This window comes from Propithecus coquereli, unplaced genomic scaffold, assembly GCF_000956105.1.
Source record: "Propithecus coquereli isolate 6110/MARCELLA unplaced genomic scaffold, Pcoq_1.0 Scaffold69, whole genome shotgun sequence".
NCBI lineage: Eukaryota > Metazoa > Chordata > Mammalia > Primates > Indriidae > Propithecus > Propithecus coquereli.
Window position 1 is genome coordinate 1,770,479 of NW_012152951.1, and position 24,784 is coordinate 1,795,262.

The window sequence follows — 24,784 nt, forward strand, 5'->3', positions numbered from 1 at the left end:
TATTGGTTATTTCATATTCTTTGTGATATAGAGGATCTTATTTATAAAAATTGATGGTATGAGATCACTAAATTGTCACTTTCACCTCTAGATATCCTCTTATATGTCTGGAGATCTCTTTCTATAAACTTGAAAAGTAGGTCATCGTTTTTTCAGCTTTAGACATGTTATAGTGATCATATTGCAAAAAGAAATATGAAAATCTTAAATATCAGATTCATTCTTTGTTTATTCATTCTTTCTATCCTGGTGATGTATTTGCATGTTGCAGATATTTGTGAGAAAGAAGCTTGAAGATACTGAAAGTTATATTGTGTGTTTTGCTGCAAGGTACTGCTTGATTTGGGCATTGCATCAAACTAGTCCACTGACGTAAAATTGAGTTACCCCAAAATAATGGTGAGAAATAGCGTCACAAATAGATTTCCATTTGTGCCAGGTATTCTTAGCTGACCATCGACATCTATTCTCCACTCTTTTCCTGCTTGCCCTGTGCTCCTGGAGGTTGACTTCCTTGGACTACATCAGTTGGACTCTCTTACCCTTTGGCTTCTGGTTAGGCTCAGCCTTTGAGAGTCATTGGCAGGAGAGTAGAAGGTGGGATGAGCGAGAGTTTGGGGGATTTATCCCTCTGGATCCTCTCTGGGGGCTGGGGTTAGGGATGACGGCGTCTTCTACCAAAGGCCATAGCCCCTGCCCAGCAGCCCTCCTCTTCACCTGTAACTACAGCTCTTTCTGGGTCATGTGCAGACTTGGAGTGGTAACAGCTCTCCTACTATACCATGTTGTCAGCCCTAGTGTGCACCGCCAATCTGTGTAGCCTTTCCTGTACCACATCATTGCTTCATAAATCATGTAGATGCACCATTTCCTCTTGATTGGCTAAGGTTAGTCACTGCTCACAGCAGTATATAGTTAATATACTTTAGTATATAGTTAATACCAGTACTCCAAAGTTAATTTTTCTAGGATAGAGAAAGTATCCCCCCACTTTTTAAAATCAGTGCTTGGCTTTTTCAAATAATACAGTATAGCATTTTGGAGGTTTCATTGAGGCTGGGAAGAAGTATTATTGGCATCTTCTGGAGTTAATCTATGAAGTTGCTTTGTAATATTTATTTAACTTATCTGAGGAACATTAAAAGATAAGGAGAGAATAAATGTTTCAGATCCCTTTCTCCCATGCCAATTGACAATACCCATGGCATTGTAATTAGAAGTTACCATCATTCACAGTTGAAAACAATGTAAAGTCTTCTACTTTTAGTGGATGAAATGTTGGTACTACTGCATAGTTCAACTCAGTCTACCTGCCACACTCTTCTCTTTGTTAAGCTTTCATCCACTCATTAGCCATTCCTTTAAAAAATTTTACCCAGTGGAAATGATTGGCTATATTCACTGAAAATCTCGTAGCACTGTATGCATTTGCAGCTTTTATTTTCACCTAGAGCTAAGCTCTTCAGGGGATTGGTGGAAACTAGCTGCAAAAGACTTTTTGATCTATACAGAGAATCACTCAGGAAACTATTGACTGAATATGACTGGGTTGTTCCCACCCATCTAAATGGATAAGAAAAGATTGGCTTTCACTGTGAAGAGATGTTACAGGAAACTACATCAGTATCTCAGCTGCTTAAATGGGACTAATAAATAAATATCCCCAAGATAACCATTAAGCACCTAATAAGCACCCAATGCAGTAGTCCCACCTTATCCATAGGGGATATGTTTCAAGACCCCCAGTGGATGCCTGAAACCGTGGATAGTACAAATCCCTATCTATACACTGTTTTTTCGATCTGATAACTGAGATGGCTACTAAGAGACTAGTAAGTGGGTAGTAGAAAATGTGGATATGCTGGACAAAGGGATGACTCACATCCTTGGCAAGGTGGAGTGAGACAATGTGACATTTCACCACACTGCTCAGAACAGTGCACAGTTTAAAACTTACGAATTGTTTATTTCTGGAATTTTCCATTTAATATTTTTGGACCATGGCTCACCACTGGTAACAGAAACTAAAGAAATGAAACCATGGATAAAAGGAGAACTACTGTAAATATTTAATGATTAAATTAATTAACCATAAATTATAGCACTTAAAAATCCCTATTTATATCTTAATTGCGATAAGACTAGTCACAGCATGTGGATCTTCATTTTCAAAGAGACATTTCCAGAAAAATATTTAAAATTTTAACACGCCATTTATTATCATTTAGTATGTTATTTATAATTTGTGTCTCATTTTGAGAATTACTAATAATTAATGATTTAAATAGACATTATTTATTCTTTTGAACATAACTTGCTGCATTATTCAGTGTGATTTATTGTACATCTTGGGACCAGAAAATGTTTCTGATGGGATTAATTTTCAGTTTCATTATGAAAATAGATGAGATGCAGCATGATATATTGGAAAGAGGCAGAATGTGAATCAAAAGACATGAGTTTAATTCTTAGCTCATCCACTAACAATACAATATTGAAAAAGCTGTTTATCTTCCCAGAACTTTTAGTTTTATCATCCAGAAAAATGAAAGTAATGTCATAAGCAGAGTTGCCTCCCAAGATTTTGTGCTTTGTAAACTGAAAACCAACGATACATGTAAGTGTGCAGAAAGTCTGATAAGATTTAGAACATTGGACTTAACAAGCAGCTTTTGCAGAGACACATTTATTCCTCAAATTGGCCCACACTTGGAGCACACGTGTGGTTTTTCCTTCTCAAATGGTTTTCTGCTGCAACCATGCTTCCACATTATAATCATGATGGTACTCTGGCAATCTTAATTTTCGAAAAAAGCTGGTTGGTGATTTATTTTTCAGTAGAAAAGGGCAAGGATTTATGGGAAAAATCCCTTTGATATCCCCATTCTTTAGCCTTCACCTTTATAACATTAGAAGATCATGCTTCATTTCTAGACTGGACATAAAAATAATTCTTTGAACACAGTAATTTCAGGGAATAAATAGTTTGAGTACTGTCTTCTGATTGTAAAATGGCCAGAAGTAGCTCTTCTTTTATTATGTAATAGATAGGTTTGCTATAATTGTTCACTTGGTTTTACATATCAGTAACTATAAAGTCAAAAGCCATTTTATACAGCTAACTCATTGATAGGATTAGAAACATTGTGATTGGCATTTTTCAATATTAAATTAAATTGGAGCCAGCTACAATTTATTGGGAAAAGTTTAAAACAAAATGCTTTAAAAACTATATGTATTTTACAATGGACTTTTATTCTAATTTGCAATGGATGGCAATTTTAATGTTCCAGGCTAAGCTTAATATACAGCCAAGAATGATTTCAAAATGGCATAAACTCTGCTTTTCAAGGAAGCTAAAGTAAAAGTAGAATGTACTCGAGCAATTGCACAACATCTTGGTCAAAAATAAAGTCACCATTAATTTCCCAATTAAACAGTAATTGCTGTTTGGATCTTCTGTGATAGTTTTGTTTAACCCAGGTTTTGGACCACTCTAGATCAGTCTTGCTTGATGAGTTAGGTGTGGCAGCAAAGTCTTGCCTGGCCTTCTCGGCAGGCCTCAGTGAGGCTCAAACTATGGGGATAGTGAATGAGTAGGAGCCAGGCCAACAGGTTGCACAGTTGTGATGGAGAAGTATAGGAACAGTGGTGAACTCGTTCATGTTTAACAACTAGCTTGGGTGGAGAGGGGAGGCAGAGAGCCCTGATGTGTCACATTTGCCAATTCCTACAGTGTGAACACTCCCATTTCAAAGCTACCAGTGGCTTAACAACTTGTTCACAACATTCCGGAAAATTTAACAGTCAACTCCCACGAGTTTGGGTGAAGCTAGCTCTAGCATACTAATGAGAGAAAGTATAGAGGAAGGGAAGAGAGAATCCCCACACCCTCCCTATGCCAACAAAAAGGGTTGAGAATAGAGATTACTCCCAAGTCCACAAATCAGCCAGAAAGAGAAAGGGCTTCACTGAATGCTTTGTTTTTAAGTTGCAGAGGTTAGACATCTACTATGCAGCAACATAACCCCTTCCTCTGTTTCCTGTGTGAACTCTATAGCAAATTCTACATTGATTATTATTGAGGGAGTTTAAAGAAGAAGATAGGCACAGTCATATATGGGGTCACTCATGACAAAAAGTATACAAGTTTAACAGGGCACACACGTATAGTCATGCCCCCTTTCATGCTAAGAAATGGGAAATTAGGAAGGATGAGTTGGTGAACTGACGGAGTTGACTAGCTATTGAGCTCTAATGTGAGAATTTTCAGACAATACATCGAAGGAGGGCTGGACTTTCATACAGGGAGATTTGTGGATAGGAAAAGTCAGTGGAAGTCAATACTGGGGAAAGTTATTACATAGAAGCCATAATCCATGGAATAAGGAAATGTTGCTTTGAGTTTATTCAGAGTAGTTTATGGCCTCGTTATACTTCATATGTATATTTAAATATGCATTTCCTCAGTTAACAAGAACAATCAGTATGTCCTAGGGATGGCGTGGCTAGAAATGGTCTGTCCTCAATGTCCTAAGGGGAAGAGAGACAGTCGGAAACCAACATGTAAACTCAAAATTAAATTCAGTGTGGGAAAGGCTAGTATAGAAATATTCGTCAAAGCCCTCTGAGAGCTCACAGAAAGTAACAACTTACTAGCTATCCAAGGAACTCTTTAAAAAGCATTACCAATTTAAATGTGCTCTAAGTTCACAGTAAATCGAATTTCAAATTTTAGATATTTGCTCTTTAATAATGGTTGATACATAGTGCATATTATCATAGTTATACCATCATGGAAAATATAATGTTTAGTCTAATAATGAACATTTTTTAAAGTTCCTTTTGAGGAGTGAGTGATGTTCCATAAACTCCAACTTAACTGTACAGTTTGAAGAGTCTTAATACACACACACACACACACACACACACACACACACACACACACACACCATCACTATAATCAAGATTATGAACATGTTCCTCACCCCCAAAAGTTCTCTCATGCTCTTTTGTAATCCATCTGTCTCCCCGACAAAAACCCACATGTTAACGCCATCCCAGGCAACCCCTGATGTGTTTTTGACTCATGTTGGTAGCATCATCGAAGGAAGAGAAACCCAAGAGGAAGGTAGATTTCATGGGCAAAGGTGTTGCTTGGTTGACTACATTCCCTGCCTATAAGAAATACTGCCCTTCAGAAATGAACTTGGGAGAATCTGCATTGTACCACATGTGGGTAGGGGTATAATTTTTCCTGACAAAGCTCTTTATTGCCCGCTCCCTCCCCTATCCCTTCACCAACATATACTCTGTCATTGTGGTAGAGCTTTAATCTCTAATAGCTGGCAACTAATGACTAAGATATTAATTGAAAGAAAATGTAAAGGTTTTCTCATTCAAAGGGATATTTGCATTTCAAATGAGAATGCTTGAAGACCGAAGTGTATTCTGTGCTTAAGGAATTAATACTTAATGATGAAGTTTCACATAGAAGGAGATCTATTGGGCACTGAAGGGCTAAGAGAAGTGTATATTGATATAAAAATTTATAGTCACAGAGGTACAATTTGAGAAGCACTGAACAGGACCCCAATCTGGTTTTTTATGTACTGTTCAAAATTACAACTTAACATGGTTATTTTGTGGACATTTTATCTATACATCTCAAGGTAAATCTGTGAACTTAGAGTCTGAAAAAAGTGACTGTGTATTTATGATAAACATCTATAAAGAACATATTTATTAGTCAAGGAGTTAAAGCTAAGGTGAAATGCCCATAAGATACATATGTGAGTTGGTATGCTATCATGGTTTTAATACTGTACTTGGCTTATGATATGTGCAAATTATACATACCTAAACCAACAACATGATTATTTGCAAATTGTATTTTCCTAGGTATTTTGAAATGAATATGATTTTAATTGTGTCTACTTCACCTTATTTCAGAAGAGATTTAGAGGACTAAAATGAGTAGATTATAAAAATAATCCTCCTAGAAGACTTATATGTGAGATCGTTATTTTCTAATTCCATTGACATTTAACTTTTAGGTATTCGGAAAATGACTACCTTCACATTATCGCAAACATACAGAGCTGTCCATGGAAACGACAAGCAGAAGAATACGCAAATTTTAGGTAAAAATTATTTTTTTATAAATAATATGGAATTTAAAAATGTTTTGTTCATTTGCTTTTTGGGAAAAAATAGGCAACATGTTGTTAAAAGGAAAGATAGAACTGACTAGCCAGCAATCAAAATGATTGAATTCTAAGACCCTCTCAAGAGGCACATGGCACTATGTCCCCATCTTTCATACAGAAATTTGTAATTATGTTACTGGAACTAATTACAAAAATCCCACATTCAAAAGAAGGTTTTTTATTATGTCTTTTGTTACATTTTAGAAGATGTTGTCTCTTCTTTCTACCATTTTATATTTAGCATTTATTTATTTATTTTGTAAATACAAGGTAATAGCGTTAGGGTATGTTTGGAAAACATAATCTATAATCCCATCACTTTAGAATCAAAACTGTTTTGTTTTTCTGCATGTTCTCTCCTAGTTTTGCCTCATTAGCTTTTTTTTAACACAAGTGACATTCAGGGACATGAGTTGTTGTAATAATAACCGAGGGAGGAGACATCAACCTGGCAAAACCAGGTTCTCAGTTGACCATTCTAGAGCTGTCCGTCGTGCCTGGAGAACTTGAAACCCATCCAGACAGAAATAAATTTTGCTAAAACAATATGATGCAGGGGAGCATCGATACTTATCTGGTAGCTCTGCCCGCAATCCCTCCATATACCACAGAGCTAGGTCAGCTGTCTCTGTGCTTTCTTGGTCTAGGTTGCTCTGTTTTTTATTTGTTGGCTTTCATTTTTTGTTTTGGGGGATTTTTTTTTTTTTTCGCTCACATTCTTATTCTTTGCTATATATCCCACACTGTCTTTGTCTTGTGCCAAATGTGTCTTTCTCTTTACTTGTTTATATTATTAATGTTTACTTTAAACATCAGATCTTTTAAAAATCTTACTAAAGAGACTTTGCTTTCCCCTAATATACTCTCAGAAATATCTGCTGCCTGGAGCTCTTTCTTGCGGGAAGGTAACCCTTCTTGTCTGCATCATGCTGTGGCTCCTCCTGTTCCTCCTTCAGTCGGTATACACTGGTATCGTTGGCCCGGCTGCCTTTGATTCTGCTGACAGTATCAGAGGGCGCTGGTCAGCCCTGATGGGTGAAAGAGTAGCTTCCCGATTGGGTCAAAGCTAAGAGTGGATATCTTCCTGCCACTGGGTGGACACATGGATGGCATGACTTCCTGTAGGGTACCATTAAGCATCTTTCCTCCCTGGCATTTCAGGGTGAGAGGCTGAAAAGGGGATTCCTGTTTACCTATTTCATTTCCAGGATATTTTATGCTACACAGCTCTACTCCAGACTGGATTTGAGAGATCCTGGTGGCAGGGAGACAATTGTAACCTAAAGAAGTGGCAACAGAGTCTTTGAGACTTTGAGAGAACTTTCTACATATGCTGAATAGGCACAAAAGGAAGGGGGAGAGTTTGAGGTATTGAGCTACTAAGGATCAATCCACAATAATTAGCTGCAAAGATAGACACGTAGTGAGAGCACTAATGAAAGTAGAAGTAGAGGAGATTTTGCTTCTGGCTGAGTTGATTGAAACCAAGCTTCTTGAGAATAGTGCAAAGTCTACTATACACCTGTTTGAGGGCCTTGGAGAGCTACCTGAGGCAGGGAGAATTTATAGGACTAAAATCAGGAGGAAGAGAGAAACCAAGGGAGGGGAGCCCAACCTTTGGGGCTGCTTTTTCCTGGAACTTGCCAAACATGAATGCAAAAGTATGGCTGAAAGGCAGAGAAGCTGAGCAGAGCTTCCAGCAATTCCTGGAAAAGTCAATGCTCAAAAGAACTGAAGCCCAAATTTGAATCGTTTCCATCCTGAGTTGAATTTAGATCTGCCCTTAGCTTGGATCCCTGATAGAAATGAAAGTAAATCCTCCTGGGGGAAGGTAACCTTATTCAGAGCCTAAAGTTATCTCTGCAAGTTTTCACACGCAATGTCTGGATCAATTTTTAGAATATATTCTCTATAAAGGTTTTTTTTTTCTTTCGTTCCTCCTTCTTCTTCTCCTCCTCCTCCCCTTCCTCTTTCTTCTTCATCAAAAATCAGCAGTCTCTTCAAATCCAGAGCTGCATGAGAGTCATTGCTGCAGATTATGATGGACAGAAAAGCTGTATAGATGGATGGTCCAAGGACAGTACAGCCATTCTTTCCATAGTACCATCTTGGTATTAAAAAATGCATCCGTAACTATGATGATTACCCAATGGCCTATCCATCCCTTCAGGGCCAATTTAAATAAACATCTGGGGATATAATACTTATTATTTGTTGTCTTTGAAGAGAACAGGCATGATGATATTTGTTTATTTACTTGAATATTTATTATTCCATAATGTTCTTTTTATGGGCATATTTGTAAACTAAATTATATAAACCCACAACAGAAGTCTGTGCAATTAAATTATAACAAATCATCTACTTTCCTAAATTTTTACTAATATAGCTGGGCCAAATCTGAGTCATCTCTGGCTTATGTATAAAGCTGGTAACATAAATATGTCCCCTGTAATTATTGATGTCAAATAGCTAAATCGTTTTCATTTGATTTATTTAGAGCATTTTGTACCAAATTGAAGAAAAGTAAAATGTGAGCCTAAAAATGTGATAATTTTTTTTTTAGTAGCAATTACAAAAGTTGCATTAAATTCTAAATAATATGAACAAGTGAATATATTCTAAACCCATCTGCATCCTGAAATCTGATTGTTGAAACTTCTAATAGTTGACACCTAGGGACTATTTGAAAATTATGGGACTCTTATGGTCAAATGATCTAATAGTAAGCTTAAAACTTATTTTTATTAAATAAATATGTTCCTTGCAAGCAAAAAGGGTAAATTCTATTCATCAATAAATTTGTGTAGAGTTTACTAAGTCAAAGCACTTTAGACCTCTTTAGTGCCCAGTGTGATGCTGGGCATATAATAGGGCCTTGATAAATATATATTAGATAAATGGATACATGAAAGTAAACAAGAAAACGCAAGGTTGTCTTACTGACCTCAAAGAATTTATAGTCCGTTTTGAGAGACAAGAAATAAAAGTATGAATATTTATGATTGAATGTCAGAATGAGTGATTTAACAAATACTGTGATATATTAATGCAAGATCACTGTGGGATGTAATTTTTTGAAACATTTTGCGGAAAGAGGTAGGACTTGAGCTGTAGCTCTGTCTGGTGGCTACAGGTGGAAAGGGAGGGAGAGATCAATTTTGGGGTGATGGGGCCAGGAATTAAGGCCAGTAAAGTTCAAGGCTAGCTGGGCTGAAGCAATGAACTTGAAATACAAGGTGCTTGAAATAAAGGGGATAATTTTAGGTAGACAAGGGAGGGTCTGATGATGCACAGGGCTCTGCTTATCAGAGTAAAGTCCACAGACACTCTGTAGACACTGGGAGTCCAATAAGGATATTGCTAGCAAAGGAATTACAAGGTGAATTTTTTGTTTCAGTCAGCATAATGTTGTGAGTAGGCTAGAGTGTTAGGAGGGAGTAAGTAGTTTAAAGGAGCCACAGCAGTTAGTAGTTAGCAGTAAGAAAAGTGAGCACAGGATAGTGAGCACCTGCAAAATCAATGGTACCTATGAAAATATCAAGGGTGAGACTTGCCTATGAGCTCTCTGGGGGTGTGGCATGTCTTATTTATCTCTGTATTTCGAGTGCCTGTCACACAGATGTTACCCAATAAATAGCTGCATGACTGAAGATGTGATAGGACCTGATTGCTTGTTGACTTCCCAGTTCTCTAAGTCAAAGAGAAGAAAAATAAAGTCAAATGAGAAATTTTGGGTCTGGTTGATTGGGATAATCATGGTGCTACTGACAAACTGAAAGGTTTCAAGGGGAAATTGCTTTTGAGAAGATAAGCCCATCTTGGACAGTATGCATTTCAGCTGACTTTGGGGACAAGTGGATACGGAAGACCTTTCCTTGGTCTGGGAAAAATCTAAATGCTAAGAGAAAATGGACTTTCTTCCCCCAGAGAAAAGCAACTGCAATTTAAAGTTGGCTTATGCAAGAAATAGGGTCCCTCCAAGTATATCTTCTGACCAATTTTGTATGTGTAGGTGTGCTATAATGGAGTTTATCCTCTTTTTATAGATTCCTAAGCTTTTATTTATTTCACACTTAATTGTGGGTCTGAGAACTGTGTAGCCTGGAATTTGAATAGTCAGCTTCTCTTAGCCTTTACCTGGAAGCATGAGAGGCTTAACTGGAAGGGTTCTTCATCTGAAGTCTATGCCAGTGGGTTCCAAAAACCCTTGAAACTGTATGTGAAATTTTGTACATGTTTCTGGGGAAAGAATCCATAACTTTCATCAGTTTCTCAAGGAGTCTAGGACCTTCCAAATGGACTAATGTATTTCTAAGGACTTTTCTGCCCCTGAGACTCTGTTTGCTTTGGGACTTGACTTCTTGTTTCACCTTCCATGTTGGCATGGTTATCATAAGCATAGGTGTCTGTCTGGCTCAGATTTACCCATCCCTGTCCTCCAGACAGTCTAAGTTTCGGTTGAACTTAGTTACAGAGAGATTTAAGTAAGAGTGGAAGATGTCCCGCCTCCTGTTTTTTTCTTGGCATCTAATTTCATTTACATGTAGTTGTACAAAGTCAACAATGTTGAGGTGTCTGCCTTATCTGCTTTTAAAACCATTTATTTATTCTCCCATTAGAGTTTATTTTTTTTTACTAAGCACAAGCTAATACACAGAATAATTTGTGGAAAATCTACCTGGATTTCAGTCTATGAAATTATTGTTTTTCACATTCTCACTCTCTTGATTTTGAAACTGATGGATAACCATTTTCTTGAGCATGAAACTCAGATATTTGAGATTAACATAGAGATGCTTAAATTTAAATTAAACATGATATGAGACACCCTCTGTTCTTCTCTCCTTTGTAAAGCTCTAGAAACTTCTGGCAAACAGGTTTTATCCCAGCAGAAGATCTTTGAGCTTCAGTAATTAGTCTTAGATTCCCTAGGTAACTTGCATGGTAATTACTGCATTAGCATTCTTGAATGATTTTCTAAGTTAAAAGAACTGTATTCATTTGTGTGACCAATTATGGAAAACTAATAGGTACACAGCAACAGTGCTTAATTTCCATTTTACTTTCACTTTTTCCCCAAGAAATACACACACTATTATTTTGTTTTTCAGTTTCTTTTGGAGCCACTAATACCATTTGATTTTTTTAGACATCCTCATGTTTCAAAGAGGTGAGTTGGCGTCCAAGATGACTGAATATTATCAACCATATATTTACTGAAAACTTAGAGGCAGAAAACAGTGCCATTATGTAAATGCACACAGTTAAGACTAATGGAAATGAAATACCTTTCAAACGACTTGTAAAACAGGTATTTTGTGCCTGATTGCTTTGTTACAGATAACTATTACATGGTAGCAATTTTATTAAATCTGAAATTATCCCCTCAGGTTTGATTAAATTAAAATTTCTTGAGAGTTATTCCTTTGTCTTTCTTGTGTTGGATATGCAAGAAAAGACTTCAATGTTGTATTCATAGATTCATTGACATTTCTAAAATAACAGCCATTATGTTATTTTCATTTTTAGTTGAGGTCTTTGGAAAAAATACAGTGTTAAACAAAATAAACTTACCTACCTTATCACATACTTTAATTTTTTAATCTATATGATGTTTACATTGTTCAGACAGTGTCATTTAATGATTTAGCTTTGTGGAAGGATATAAATTCTGCAAATAAATAGGTAAGTTAATATTTTGCACGAAATCATAGAACTGGGCAACCAAACTTAGTTTTACCAACAAAGTTTTCAGTTATCTTCTGAGTTCGTTCTCCAAAAGCAATAGTATGGTTTGATTTGGGTTAGCATTTTGTAAGGTTACACTTTTTCATTCAGTCAACATTTATTGAACATTATTGTGTTCCAGGCATTTTGTTCTGTAGCACAGATTTCTTGTAGAAAAGCAAAAATCATCTCTAGGAGCTGCTTTTGATTATACAAAACCATATCCATTTTTCCGAGCCACTGTTCTTCTTTCTGTCCCTTTTAAATGTTTCCATTTCATATAGGATGACTATGATGACAGCTGAAAGCAATACATATTTTATTTCTTTTTAATTTAAGAAGATGTGTGTACTTTATGATAGGTGTTTTGGGTCAGTTGTCAGATTGAAAAAGCTGCTTTTGTTTCCTCTGCATCAAGATCATTTTTTATCTTTAATATCCTGTCGTATCATCTTCTATTTGTCATGCCATCCAGCATGCCTGTGCATTTAGAAAAGCAACAGAAACCACACCATGTCATTATTTCTGCTGTATTTAATAATAGACACTTGCTCTTGTACATTTAGGGACTAGTTCCTCTTCTTAGTCTTCAGAATATAAACTTTGCCATAAAAATGTATCAAACCCACGTGGGGTTCACTGGTCTTCTAAATTCTATTTCGAATTTACCTCCCAAGTTGTACTCAATAATAACTATATTTCTTTGTACTCTCACATCAGATAAGCCCCCTTCTAGGCTGCACTGTCATTCAAATCCTCTTCTCTGTATAACATTGCTTGCATTGTCTTCATTGGTACATTATGTTATTTACACTGGCACAACAACCCAGTAGATAGATCTTTCTCCAGTGTTCAACATTGCTCCTTCACTTCTGAGTTTACATTTCAATTGACTTCCTGTCCTTTGCTTTGATAAGCATATTATTTTTTTAATAAACATATTATTTTATATTTTATGTTACCTCGGTTTTGTTCTTACATTCTACTCAAATATGTGAGCTGACCTTTCATAAAATTAAAAATAGCAGTGTATACATTAGTTAATAAGGGAAAAACTCAGACATCAGAGTTGCTGATTGAATTTGGTCTTTTTTCCTTAAAGTTTTAATTATTTTTTAATTCAAATTTTTGTTTTTAATTGACAAATAATAATTGTATATATTTATAGGGTACAATGTGATGTTTTGATATATGCATACATTGTGGAGTGATTATATCCAGCTATTCATCATCTGACATACTTAACATTTTTAGGTAGTGAGAACATTTAAAATCTACTATTTTAGCAATTTTGAAATATACAATACATTATTAACTGTGGTCACCACGCTGTCCAATAGATCTTGAAAACTTACTCCTCTTGCCTAGCTGAAACTTTGCATCCTTTGACCAACATCTCTCCATTTCCCTCAGCCTCTACTCTCTCCTTTTGTGTTTGACTTTTTTGGATTCCACGTATAAGTGAGATCATGCAGTATTTGTCTTTCTGTGCCTGGCTTGCTTCATTTAACATGTTCTGCATGTTCTTCCATATCATTACAAGTGACAGAACTTCCTTCCTTTTTAAGGCTGTACAGTATTCCCTTGTGTGTATATATAGCACATGTTCTTTATCCATTCGTCCATTGATGGCCACTTACATTGACTCTGTATCTTGGTGGTTGTGAGTAACGCTGCAATGAACATGGGCATGTAGACATCTCTTCAACATGATGATTTTAATTTCTTGGGATATTTATTCATTCTCTCTCTTTAACCTGAAACTTGTGTTGATCCCATATTGGACACTGGATCACATAACCCTCTTGGACTTTTCCGTGGCTGCCAGGTTATCAAGCAGAACATGGAGTGGATTGAAGTATAGGTAGGATGAACCCGCAGCAAAATGGCAAAGTATGTGAAGTGTCCATTCATTCATCGTATGTTTCGTATATATTTCCAAATGTATTGAACATCAGCTCTGTCAGGTACCTGGGTTTCTTCCACCTGCCTTTTTACGAAATCTTCTGTGAATTTTCCCAGCTCCTTCTTCCCCTTTCTCTTGCTTCTCAGTGCAATGTAGGCTCTGGGGCCCAGGGTCACCAGGCCATGCCAAGTTTGCATGTTCTCCAAATGTCCCCTTCCTCATCCTTCCTCAAAATTCCAGAGTCTGTGCTGACAGGTGATGTACTAATTCATTTTAAGATGTGAGTGATTAATGGACTGGCTCTAGAAGGAAAGGAGACAAACGAACACTTATTGAGTGCCTACTGCATGCCAGCCCCAGTGCTTGGCACATTGAAATAAATGATCTCATTTAATCTGCAACTTGTGAGTCCCATATTATAATGCCCATTTTACAGATGAGTAAACTGAAGCCTAAACAAGTTAGTCTACCTGTCTTCTAGACAATTGCTCTTGGATTCCCCACTAGCATCTTAGACTCAGCATAGAAAAAAGAGGAAGGAAGACAGGAAAAAACCTGATTTACCAAAAGTCTATTTTTTAAACCCATATCTATCTGAATCCAAAGATCTAGATGATGCTTTATGTCTGAAATTATCTCTGTCCTTTCTCCATTATTCAGATATTTATCAATACCTAATTTATGTATCATAAAATTTTACCCTTTAAAGTGTGCACAGTGGTTTTTAGTATATTCATGGAGTTGTACAACCATGACTTCTAATTCCACAATATTTTTATTATCCCCAAAAAATACCCATTGGCAGTAACCTCTTTCTCCTCCTAGCTCTAAGCAACCAATAATCTTCTATCTCTATGGATTTGTCTATTCTGGACATTTCGTATATATGGAATTATACAATATGTGGTCTTTAATTACTGGCTTCTTTTACTTAACACAATGTTTTTAAGATTCATTCATTGTAACTTGTATCAGTATTTCATTCCTTGATATTGTTGAATAATATCTATTATATGGTTATGCCATACTTTGTTTATCATTCATTAGTTGGTGAACATTTGGTTTGTTTCTACTTTCATTATTATGAGTAATGTTTCTACGAACATTTGTGGTTTTGTGTGAGTGTATGTTTTCATTTCTGTTGGTATACTCCTAGGACTGGAATTACTGGGTTATATGGTAACTTTATGTTTAACATTTTTGAGGAACTGCCAAACTGTTTTCCAAAGTGGCTGCACCATTTTACCTTCCCAACAGCCGTGTATAAAGGTTCTCATTTCTCTGGATTCTCAGCAACATTTGTTATTATCTTTTTAAAAATTTATAATCATCCTAGTGGGTGTGACATGGTTGGTATCTCATTGTGGTTTTGATTACTATTTCCCTAGTGATTAATAATGCTGAGTATCTTTTCATGTGCTTATTGGCCATTTTTATATCTTCTTCAGAGAGATTCTGTTCTAATCTTTTGCTCATTTTTAAATTGGACCGTTTGTCATTTTATTGTCAAGTTATTAGTGTTCTTTATATATTTTGTTTAACAGATATATGATTTGCAAATATTTTATCCCATTCTTTTTTTTTTTTCCTAAATTGGTTCCATATTTTATCCCATGCTATGGGTTGCGTTTTACATTTCTTGACAGTGTATTTTAAAGCACAAAACTTTAAAATTTTGATGGAGTCCAATTTATTTATTTTTCTTTTGCTGTTTGTGCTATTGCTGTTGTATCTTAAGAAACCATTCCTTGACCTAAGATCATGATTTACTCCTATATCTTCTTTAAAGAGTTAACGGTTTTAGCTTTTACATTTAGGTCTGTGATCCATTTTGAATTAACTTTTGTATACAGTAGAAGGTAGGGATCCAACTTCATATTTAATTGTCTCAGCACCGTTTGTTGAAAAGACCATATTTTTCCAATGAATTGTCTTGGCAGCCTTGTGTAAAATCAATTTACCATAGATGTAAGGGTCTATTTCTGGACTCTCAACGCATTTCCACTGATCTGTCTATTCTTAATGCCAGCAGCACACAGCCTTGATTACTGTATCTGTATGGTAAGTTTTGAAGCCCGGAAATGTGATTACTACTCTGCAGCTTACATTTTTAGTTTGCTTTGGGAGGATATGGTTTTCTAAAAGTGTTGATTCTTCCATTCCCTTTCCTCCCTTTGGGAAGATTGCTTAATTTTGGCCAATTCCTCCTTTCCTTTTTTTTTTTTTCTCTTTTCACTGCACTCCTTACACACTCCTATTTATTGACAGTCTGCCTGTGCCAGTCACTTTTCTCTATTCCTGCCCCTCTTTTTGGGTTCTTTGGTCCCTTCATCTAGGTGTGTAAATGCAAATCTAGCCAACATATTTTGTTCCTTATTTAGATATACCAATTTATCATTAAATTCATGTTTAGATGTCACCAATATTATCCAGTGAGGTAGTATTGTTATTATGCAAATATAAGTATGAAATCTCTATAAGGAGATGGAAGAAAATTATAGGAGTTAAAAGGTTGGAAGAAGCCTGAGGGGAGGAAAGCAAGATACCGAGATGATCTATGGTCTCCTAACAACTCACACCCAGGGAATGAAGTAGACAAAGCAGCAGGAATTTTGGGATCTAGTCTTAGCTCTGCTGGCTCCTGGCTAGTGACCCAGAAGTCGTCTCTGGTCCCCTGATTCCTCTCCTTACTGTAAAGTAAGGAGTTATAGAGAGTATCTCTGTAACTTCCAGCTTGAGGTTCTGCAGTTTTACTCTTCCTCCCTTGGGTGAATCTCTTAGATAATGGCAGCAGAAGAGAGCTGTATCCCTTCTTCTCTTGTGTATTAACAATAATGGAGGAGTTGTCCAAGTTGGCATACACCTGCCACAAGATAAATAAATCAATCAGCATGTTTTCATTGAATATTCAATACATATGCATGTAGCTGGTCGGTACTGAGCATACTTGATGTTCTTCTCTTCTCTTGGTGTTAATGAGATAACTTTCTCTCTAAGACCTTCAGTGTATATGATGATATATATGCAAGGATAGATAACTCCCAGTAAAAGATAATATATGGCATAAACCCATGGATTGCTGTTGATGCTCAGAGGAGGACATGAGTTGTAAAGGTTTCATGGAGGAAGGAAGGCTGAACTTCGAAGAACAGGAAGAATGCAAACAAGGGAGGGTGGGCACGGACGGAGATAAGTCTACTTAAGGGTATTTACAAAATCCCAGAACGAAGAATGGACATTTCCAGGCAGTTGATGCCACGTTATTCCTAGGGTCATGTTGGGACCCCAGGAATCTGGATTTCACCTTATGAGTGAGGGTGGAATAACTGAAGGTTAAATATAGATGTCGTGGTTATATTAATAGTACCCAAAACAATCTTTACCTTGATGCTGGAAGAAATTTGGCTCTTTTTGTTTCACCCATTTAACAGATAAAAGAGGTAGAGGTTTGGAGAGAAAGTTTAGGTGAATTTTCCAAGGTGTCATCACTAGTATTAATAAATGAGGGAACTGGATATCTAATCTTGGAATTTTGTCTGGTATCCATTGCCCACTCTGTCATGCCATGGCGGAAATGATTAATCCAGTGGTCTTGTACGGAATGGACACAACAAGCAGCCCTCTCCTGCATTAGGCCAGATATGAAGTAATGAAGACTTGGACTCAGGGGCCGAATAGAGTGATCTAGAAGAGAGGAAAGGAAAGGTGGCAAGAGGGTGATGGGAGGCTTCTGTAATTTTTGAAGTCTGAGAATATTCTTGGCTTTTCTGAACACCGTGTCTTCCATTCCGTATCTAGCTAGATTAATTAAGGGACAATTACTGACATCTGACCTTCTGACTCTAAATGTGTGGGTCATCCCACCTTCCTCATTTTGTGAAAGAGCCAGAAGTTTGAAGATAAGACTCCACTCCACGATTAGTGTCATGGATTAACCAGAAGCAGCGATAGGTATCAACGCCCCGTCCTACCTGCCAGTGTGATGTTAGCCTGGTGATCATGCAGATGAATGATGGCTCCTCTCTGGGTTGCTGGGATTTCTCCCAGTGTACCCAGTGGCATCTTCAGTCGTGTGGACCAACTGTCTTTTAATCTAGGCATCGATGTGTTGCTAAAAAGAGGTGGTATTTATTTGAAGTCCTTCATTCTCTTTGGATCTTTTGGGGGTGAAATGGAATATTTTCCCACCTTTGAAATCCCTGTAACTCACTGGAGTTCTTATATCATTGTATTCTTAATAACACAAACTATTTCTTAAGTATGAAATAAGTGTTATTGTGAGCCAGTTCATTCTAAAATCACAATAGGTTCACATGCTATCTTGATTTTATTTTTGGTTTCACTTCTTATATAAAGAAATTTTCTCTTCCCCTACACGGTCAAACTCTGGAAATATTAATATATTATAGTTGTGAGCATAGCCTTCTATACCCACTCTCTGATATTGCCTTCTGCTTATTCTGTTACCTTTGCACTGATCACCATGCACCTCACTGGATCCTTCTTATTCATTTCCTGCACAAAAGCCAGAGGAATTTTTTGTTATTGTTACATGAATCACTTTTATAATGCTTGAGTCATAGTTATAAGTGTGCCCGTCACCCAGATAGTGTTCATTGTACCCGTTAGGTAGGTTTTCGCCCATCAAAAAGCGAACAAAAAACATGAACAGAAGCTTTTCAAAAGGGATTTTTTAAAAACGCAAATTGGACTATGAACTCTGGCCACAACTCATTTCCACCACTTCCATCGTTTCTACCCTGCTCCAACCAATTTGCAACCCCTTGGTATTTTTTCATTGTACTGAAGACTAAAATTAAACTCCCACGAGGCCCTGTGTTGCCCGGGGACTCCCCTCTCCTCCGGCCTCACTGTGTTCTACACTCCCCTTGGCTCCTGCTTTGGTCTTTTATTTCACCAAATGTGCTGTACTTGCTTCAGCCAGAGCCGTGACAATGCTGCCCCTTCTGCCTCCCGACCTTCCCTAGTTAGTGAGTACTAACCTTCCAGATCTCAAATCGGTTGTTCCTGTCCCAGGGAAGCCTTCCCTGAACAACCTGATGAAGCCATTGCTGCTGCACTGTCCTGAAATTCACCTTCTTTACCCTGGTCACAAGTATGAGTTTTCATTTTCTGCACGCGCATCTGCATGTGATTATTTAATTTATAGAGGTGGTTAATCTGGGAGCCATGTGTTTTATGGAATGCAAAATAATGATTGGAAAATATTTCCAGGAGGAGGAATGACAAATTTTCTAAATGTTCGGAAAATGGGTCAAGGCTCAGCATAGTAATGAGGGGCTGAAGAGTATAGTCCGGTTTCTGGGTTCAGTAGCATGGGCATAGCTTTAAGTTCACCCCACATTTGTGTTTCTTAAATTTTTGGCTCCATGTGTCTTAACATGGATGTTTCTCGTTTGTTATGCATTGTCTTTAATTTTGTTTAAAATTTTGTCTCCCTTGGAAGTGCATGATTTCCCACTAGAACACCTTAAAGGCACCCCCTTACCTTTGACAGTTGGTCGTTGGTGTGTTGGTGGCATCATCACCATTATTAGACTAAGCCACATCTCCCAGCTGGTCTCTTTGTCAGTAAAATGGAGATAATACTTGCCTCTGTGAGTTTTTATGAATATTCAGTATGTAAAATGCTCAGTGCAGAGTCTGTTACGTGTTAGGCTCTCAGTACGTGGTAGCCATCATTATTATTTCCAGCTTAATATCATTTTTGCTAGATTACAATTAATTTTACTAAAAATAGTTTAAACTCTGCACATCTATAATAAATACAGCAAGTCCATGACATAGCAATAAAGCTGCAATAGTTTCAGTTCCAATCTTCTGCTTGGGGAGACGTGTAAACACTTATAAACTCCAGTTTTGCTTTTGCAATCATTTCACATGGATTAGATCATGCACTCGGTAAGGACCAGCACTTCCTATTCAAGTTGTTCTATTTGAACTTTCTTTGATCTTTTCATGATAGAAAGTAGGTCACAAGGAGCGGAAAGTATTAAGCTTCAACATTCTAAGTTACAGTCTTCCTGTGTGTTATTTGCAATAGAAAAGGACTTACCTTTATGTGAACAGTATGTGTCCCGTCCCCCGCTTTCGAGATGCAAGGCACATCACGTGCTCTGAGATCTAACTAGAAGTGACCCGAACTGCCTGAAGATGAATCAGCCTGGTTCTAGGCAGAGCCAAACTTGCATATCCCACCCCTCAATAATCCTCAGATTATTCAGCCCTCAACTGTGACTGAATAAGGGTTGACAAGCCCAGGGTAGGAATGGATAATTCTTATTGGAGATTCTGCTGGGTGGAGTCTGAGGACAGAGATGAAAAGTCAAGATCTGGAAGGAAGCCAGAGGCCAAAAGCAGTTCCCAGAGGCCAGACAACAACAGAAGCTAAGTTTGGGGCTGAAGCCAAGAAGTAGATGAATTCCTCAGTGAGCCGTGGGAGCTGTCCTGGAAGGATGCCCGAGACGTGAGCCGGCTTTCTAGGAGCACCCCGGGCCCCTTTGTGTGCGGGAACCAAGCTCGTTAAATGGCCGTGAGCAGAACTCTCCTGCCTACCTGTTCCTCCACCCGTGCAAGACACAGATGAAGCCCCGCGAGACCCATGCGTTGCTCACAGTCACTGGAGCCGTACAGTGAGCGCTTGGTTTGGTGGACTGAAGTTCATGAAATGATGAGACCTTCTGTAAAAGAAAGTGGCATAAACACAAAATATACCGAGAACATTTCCCTTAAGAAATGCTTCACAGAGTAGCATGTTGGTATAATTACACATAAGACTGATTCAGCGTTGTAATTACAAAACTCTGTTTTCATAAGATTCAGAATGTTAATTCAGGATCTCAATATGTTGCCAGACAATGTCTGCCAAAAAAAAAAAAATGTTTCCTGCTCTTACCTTAAAAATATCTAACTAGGGCAGGCACAGTGGCTCACACCTGTAATCTTAGTACTTTGGGAGGCCAGGGTGGGAAGATCCCTTGAGGGCAGGAGTTTGAGATCAGCCAGAGCAACATAGTGAGACCCCCATCTATGAAAACTAAAAAAAGATAGCAAGGCATGGTGGTGTGCGCCTGTAGTCTCAGCTACTGGGGAGGCTGAGGCAGGAGGATCTCTTGAGTCCAAGAGTTTGAGGCTGCAGTGAGCTATGACACTGCACTTCAGCCTGGGCAACAGATCTAGACTCTGTCTCAAAACAAAAAACAAAAATACTAAAACCACTAAATAAATAAAAGTTTATACTCTATCAAAAAAAGGTTTGGTATAAATGACTCCTTTACGTTCTCTTCACACATTGCACAATAATGACAGTGACCTAGATTTCTTTTTTTTTTATTTTTGGACTGTAAACTGAAATACATTAAATAAAATGTATTCAGAAATCTTAACATTCATCTTAACAGTTGACTTCGTATTTTTAGAGCTTGTGTTTTCCACGCTTACGTAATTCGCAATTGGCTTTAAGCTAACAATTTAAAAAAGGCAGGGGACACTCATGCAACAAGCACGCTGGGGGTACCTCGACAGGAGACGGTGGGATCATAGCTTTATGCTCGTTCCAGATGGCAGCTGGGACCAGCCAGATGGGTGAATCTCTGCTATTTTGAAAGACTTTACAACCCTGTTCTTTCACAACTTAACTCCCTGTTCTCCTGCTGCGGCGTGGTCCCATTTGGTAGGTTACAAGTGCTAGTATGAGTTAAAACCGTAACAGGTCACTACCTTCATTATGAACAGGGTGTTTCCCTCGCACCTGTTGCTCAGGCCATTCCCTGTGTCAGGGAAGGCACCACTGTTCTCCCACTGGCCCGAATCAGAACTCCCTGCATGGCACTTGCTGTCGTCCTCTCCTTTAGTGTCAATATCTAGTCGATCACCAAATTTAGCAGTCTCACCCTGATCTGACAGGAGGCGGAGCTTGTCTGGTGATGCTAGTGATGGGGAGTGGCTGTAAATACAGATGAAGCTTCACTCACACCCACGGCTCACCTCCTGCTGTGTGGCCTGGTTCCTAACAGGCCATGGACTGGTACCGATCCATGGCCCCAGGGATGGAGACCACAGATCTAGAGTATCTTCAAAAAAGCCTCTGCGTGTGACTTGAGCTTCTTGCAATGTGGTGGCTGGATTCCTTGAAGAAGTATCTAAAGAGTGAACGTTCCAAGAAACCCAGGCGGAAGCTGCAAGGTGTTTTCTGACCTAGCTTTGCAAATCCCAGAATGCCACCCCTGCGGCATTCTATTGTCCCAAGTAGTTACAAAGGCCAGCCCAGATTCAAGGGAGGAGTTTCATATTTCATTTCACTTGCATACAAGGAGAGAAGGAATCGATGGGGCCATCTCTGGAGAGTACCCACAATGCCAGGTTACTGCCATATCCTTCTAACTGGTTAGTGGGATCGTTTTTCAGATCCCACACATCTGTCCTCCTCACTGAAGCCAGGGTGCACATCCTAAAATGCATTTTTCGTGTGTCACTTCCCTGAGACCCTTCCATGGCTTGCCCTTTCCCATAGAAGAAAGCCACACTGTTTGCCTTGGCTTGCTCCTAGCACTCTTCAGGGCGCAGTTCTGCAGCCATCTCCCCCCAGCGCTCTGTCTCCTGAGCCACACAGGATTTTTTTCATAATTGTGCATGTTCCCCGCTCTCTCTTTCCTCCAGGCTGCCACGCTCCCTCTTCCCTGCTTCTCAAATAGCCTTTATCCCGCCGTCTCCTTCTCCCACCTTTCCTGGCCAGCTCCATTTATCTCTAGGTCCAGCTTAAACATTGCTTCTTCTGGGGAGCTGAGCCCTGATACCCTCTGTGGGTTAGGTACCTTCCTGTGTGCTCCGAACTCCACGGCTGGCCAAGGTCCTTGGGTTTGCCTGGATGTGGAATCAGACTTAGTTGAACTTGAACTTGCTTTCACTTTGCTCTATTACTGATCCAGCAAACCATAAACACAAGATTAAGGATTCAAGCAAGTGGATTGTCCCACTCAGAGCAGCACCGAACTGCTTCAAAACCGTGGGCTCCCCAACCTCACACGGGCAGGGATGCCAGTCTCGAAGGTCCACTGTCTTGTCACAAAAGGACGTTCTCCTTGAGCTGCAGTTCCGCCTGTCTTGTCTCTTTTTTTTTAAATGCGTCAGTGGTGTACAGCAGGCCTGGCATGGCCTGGCCCAGCTCTGTTAATTGTTTGCTATTGTCTCTCTCCCACTAGACTACAAGCTCTCCATGGGCATGCGCTCTGTCTTTTTTCTGTTACATCCCTAGTTCTGAGAACAGTAGTAAGAGCTTGGTTTGCCAAATAAATGTGCGCGTTAATGGATAAATAAATGGATGAAATCTCCAATTTTCCTTGAATGCTGTTCCATGTCACTGGAGTCTTGACTCTCCCCTCTTTTGTGTTTTCCATTCATATTCGTTCTCCTGAGCGTGTCCAGCCTCTTTCTCTTAGGAAAGTTTTTTTGGTGTATACAGCCACAATAGTCTGTTGCCTGGGCAGTGATTTTCTGCCTTACCCTTGACTGCATGGACTTCTGGCTCCTATACCTATACCTGGCTGGGTCTTCCCTGGGCTTCATGAGGGAGGGATTTGGATGCTGTTTCCCTCTTTTATTATGCATATAGCCGTGAAAATTCAGCACCACTTAAAAATATGTAATCACAATTTCCAAAATGTCCCAAGATGTAGATATTTTCCCATGCAGGTAAGAATGTATCTACGTCTTGTGACAGTGGCTGTGTGGGCTATCTCTGTCTCTGATACGGTTTATTTATGCCTATAATAGGCAACATTTAGGAGTTTAGGGCAGTATTAAGAGCATACAGATATTAAGACTGGACCTCTTGCGTTCAAATCTCAGTCCTGTCATTTGCCGGCTGTGTGACCTCAGGCAAGTCCCTTCACCTCTCTAACTCAACTTCCATGTCTGGAAAATGGGACAACAGTAGTGATAATAATAGTGTTTCTCTCAGAGGGCTGTTATGAGGATTAAATAAGTTAATGTATAAAGGGTTTGGAAAAATGCCCGGGACATAGTAAGCAACAGGCATGTATTTACTGTTATCATTTATGCATCTGTGTACACGAGCCTCAAACTCACATGTTCTCTTTTTAATATTCCTATCTGGTCCTCTATTTTGTGTCTTTCTGGTCCCTTTTCTGTTGAAGATTCTGTCTGTGTAAATCCATTGTTCTATGTGACCATGTCAACATTTGAATTCCTCTCTGTACATCTCACGTGTCTCTATATCCTTGGTTTTTCTGTGCGACTATCTTTTACCTTCTGTCTTCATCTCTTCTGCTTGTTTCAGGGTTTTCCTTCCCTGTTTCACTTTATGTGTCTGATGCTTTTCTTTTTCTTTTCTGTCACCTGCTATGTTCATCTATTTCTTTTTTTTCTTGGTTTCTCTGCACTGTTAGTTTGCTCTTTCTCTTTAACCTCTCTACCTCTCTTCTGCAGTTCACAGTAATGTAAATGCCAAAATGTAAAAAATATTTTCTGAGTTCATTAAATAGTTTTCTATTCCCTTTTCAAAAATTTATAAGCTTATGAATACAATATTTTCTATGGCTCTCAGGAGGTGGAAGGGAATCGAATTGTTCTTTGCTTGAACAACCAGTTATTGATTTTCTTATCTGTGGTTCAGTGACCCTTTGTAGAAAAAAAGATTCCCCTTCTTGTGCTGACCTTTTCTTGCAGACCATAGTTAACTGTTTTTCACCTTCATTGCCTTGCTCCGAAGTGCCTTCCACATTCTGCTTCTCATCCACATTGTGCTGTCCCGGGTGCAAGGGATGGGGCCCGACTCATTGATTGGCATATTCTCAGGCCCCAGCACAGTGCGTGGAACATGAGATGCTCTTGATGAATTCTGTGAAATGTATGAATTCCCCAGAGGCCATTGAGGTTTGGGGGAAGACCTAGAAGTTCA

General features: G+C 38.6%; 1 protein-coding gene across 1 annotated transcript in view; it reads left to right on the plus strand.

Annotated features, from left to right (window-relative positions):
• ST8SIA6 (ST8 alpha-N-acetyl-neuraminide alpha-2,8-sialyltransferase 6) overlaps window positions 1–24,784 on the plus strand; it is a 107,887-nt gene that overhangs the window by 67,632 nt on the left and 15,471 nt on the right. The window contains exon 3 of the mRNA XM_012660901.1: window positions 6,057–6,143. Coding sequence (XP_012516355.1) covers window positions 6,057–6,143 — 87 coding nt within the window. The remainder of the gene's footprint in view (window positions 1–6,056; window positions 6,144–24,784) is intronic.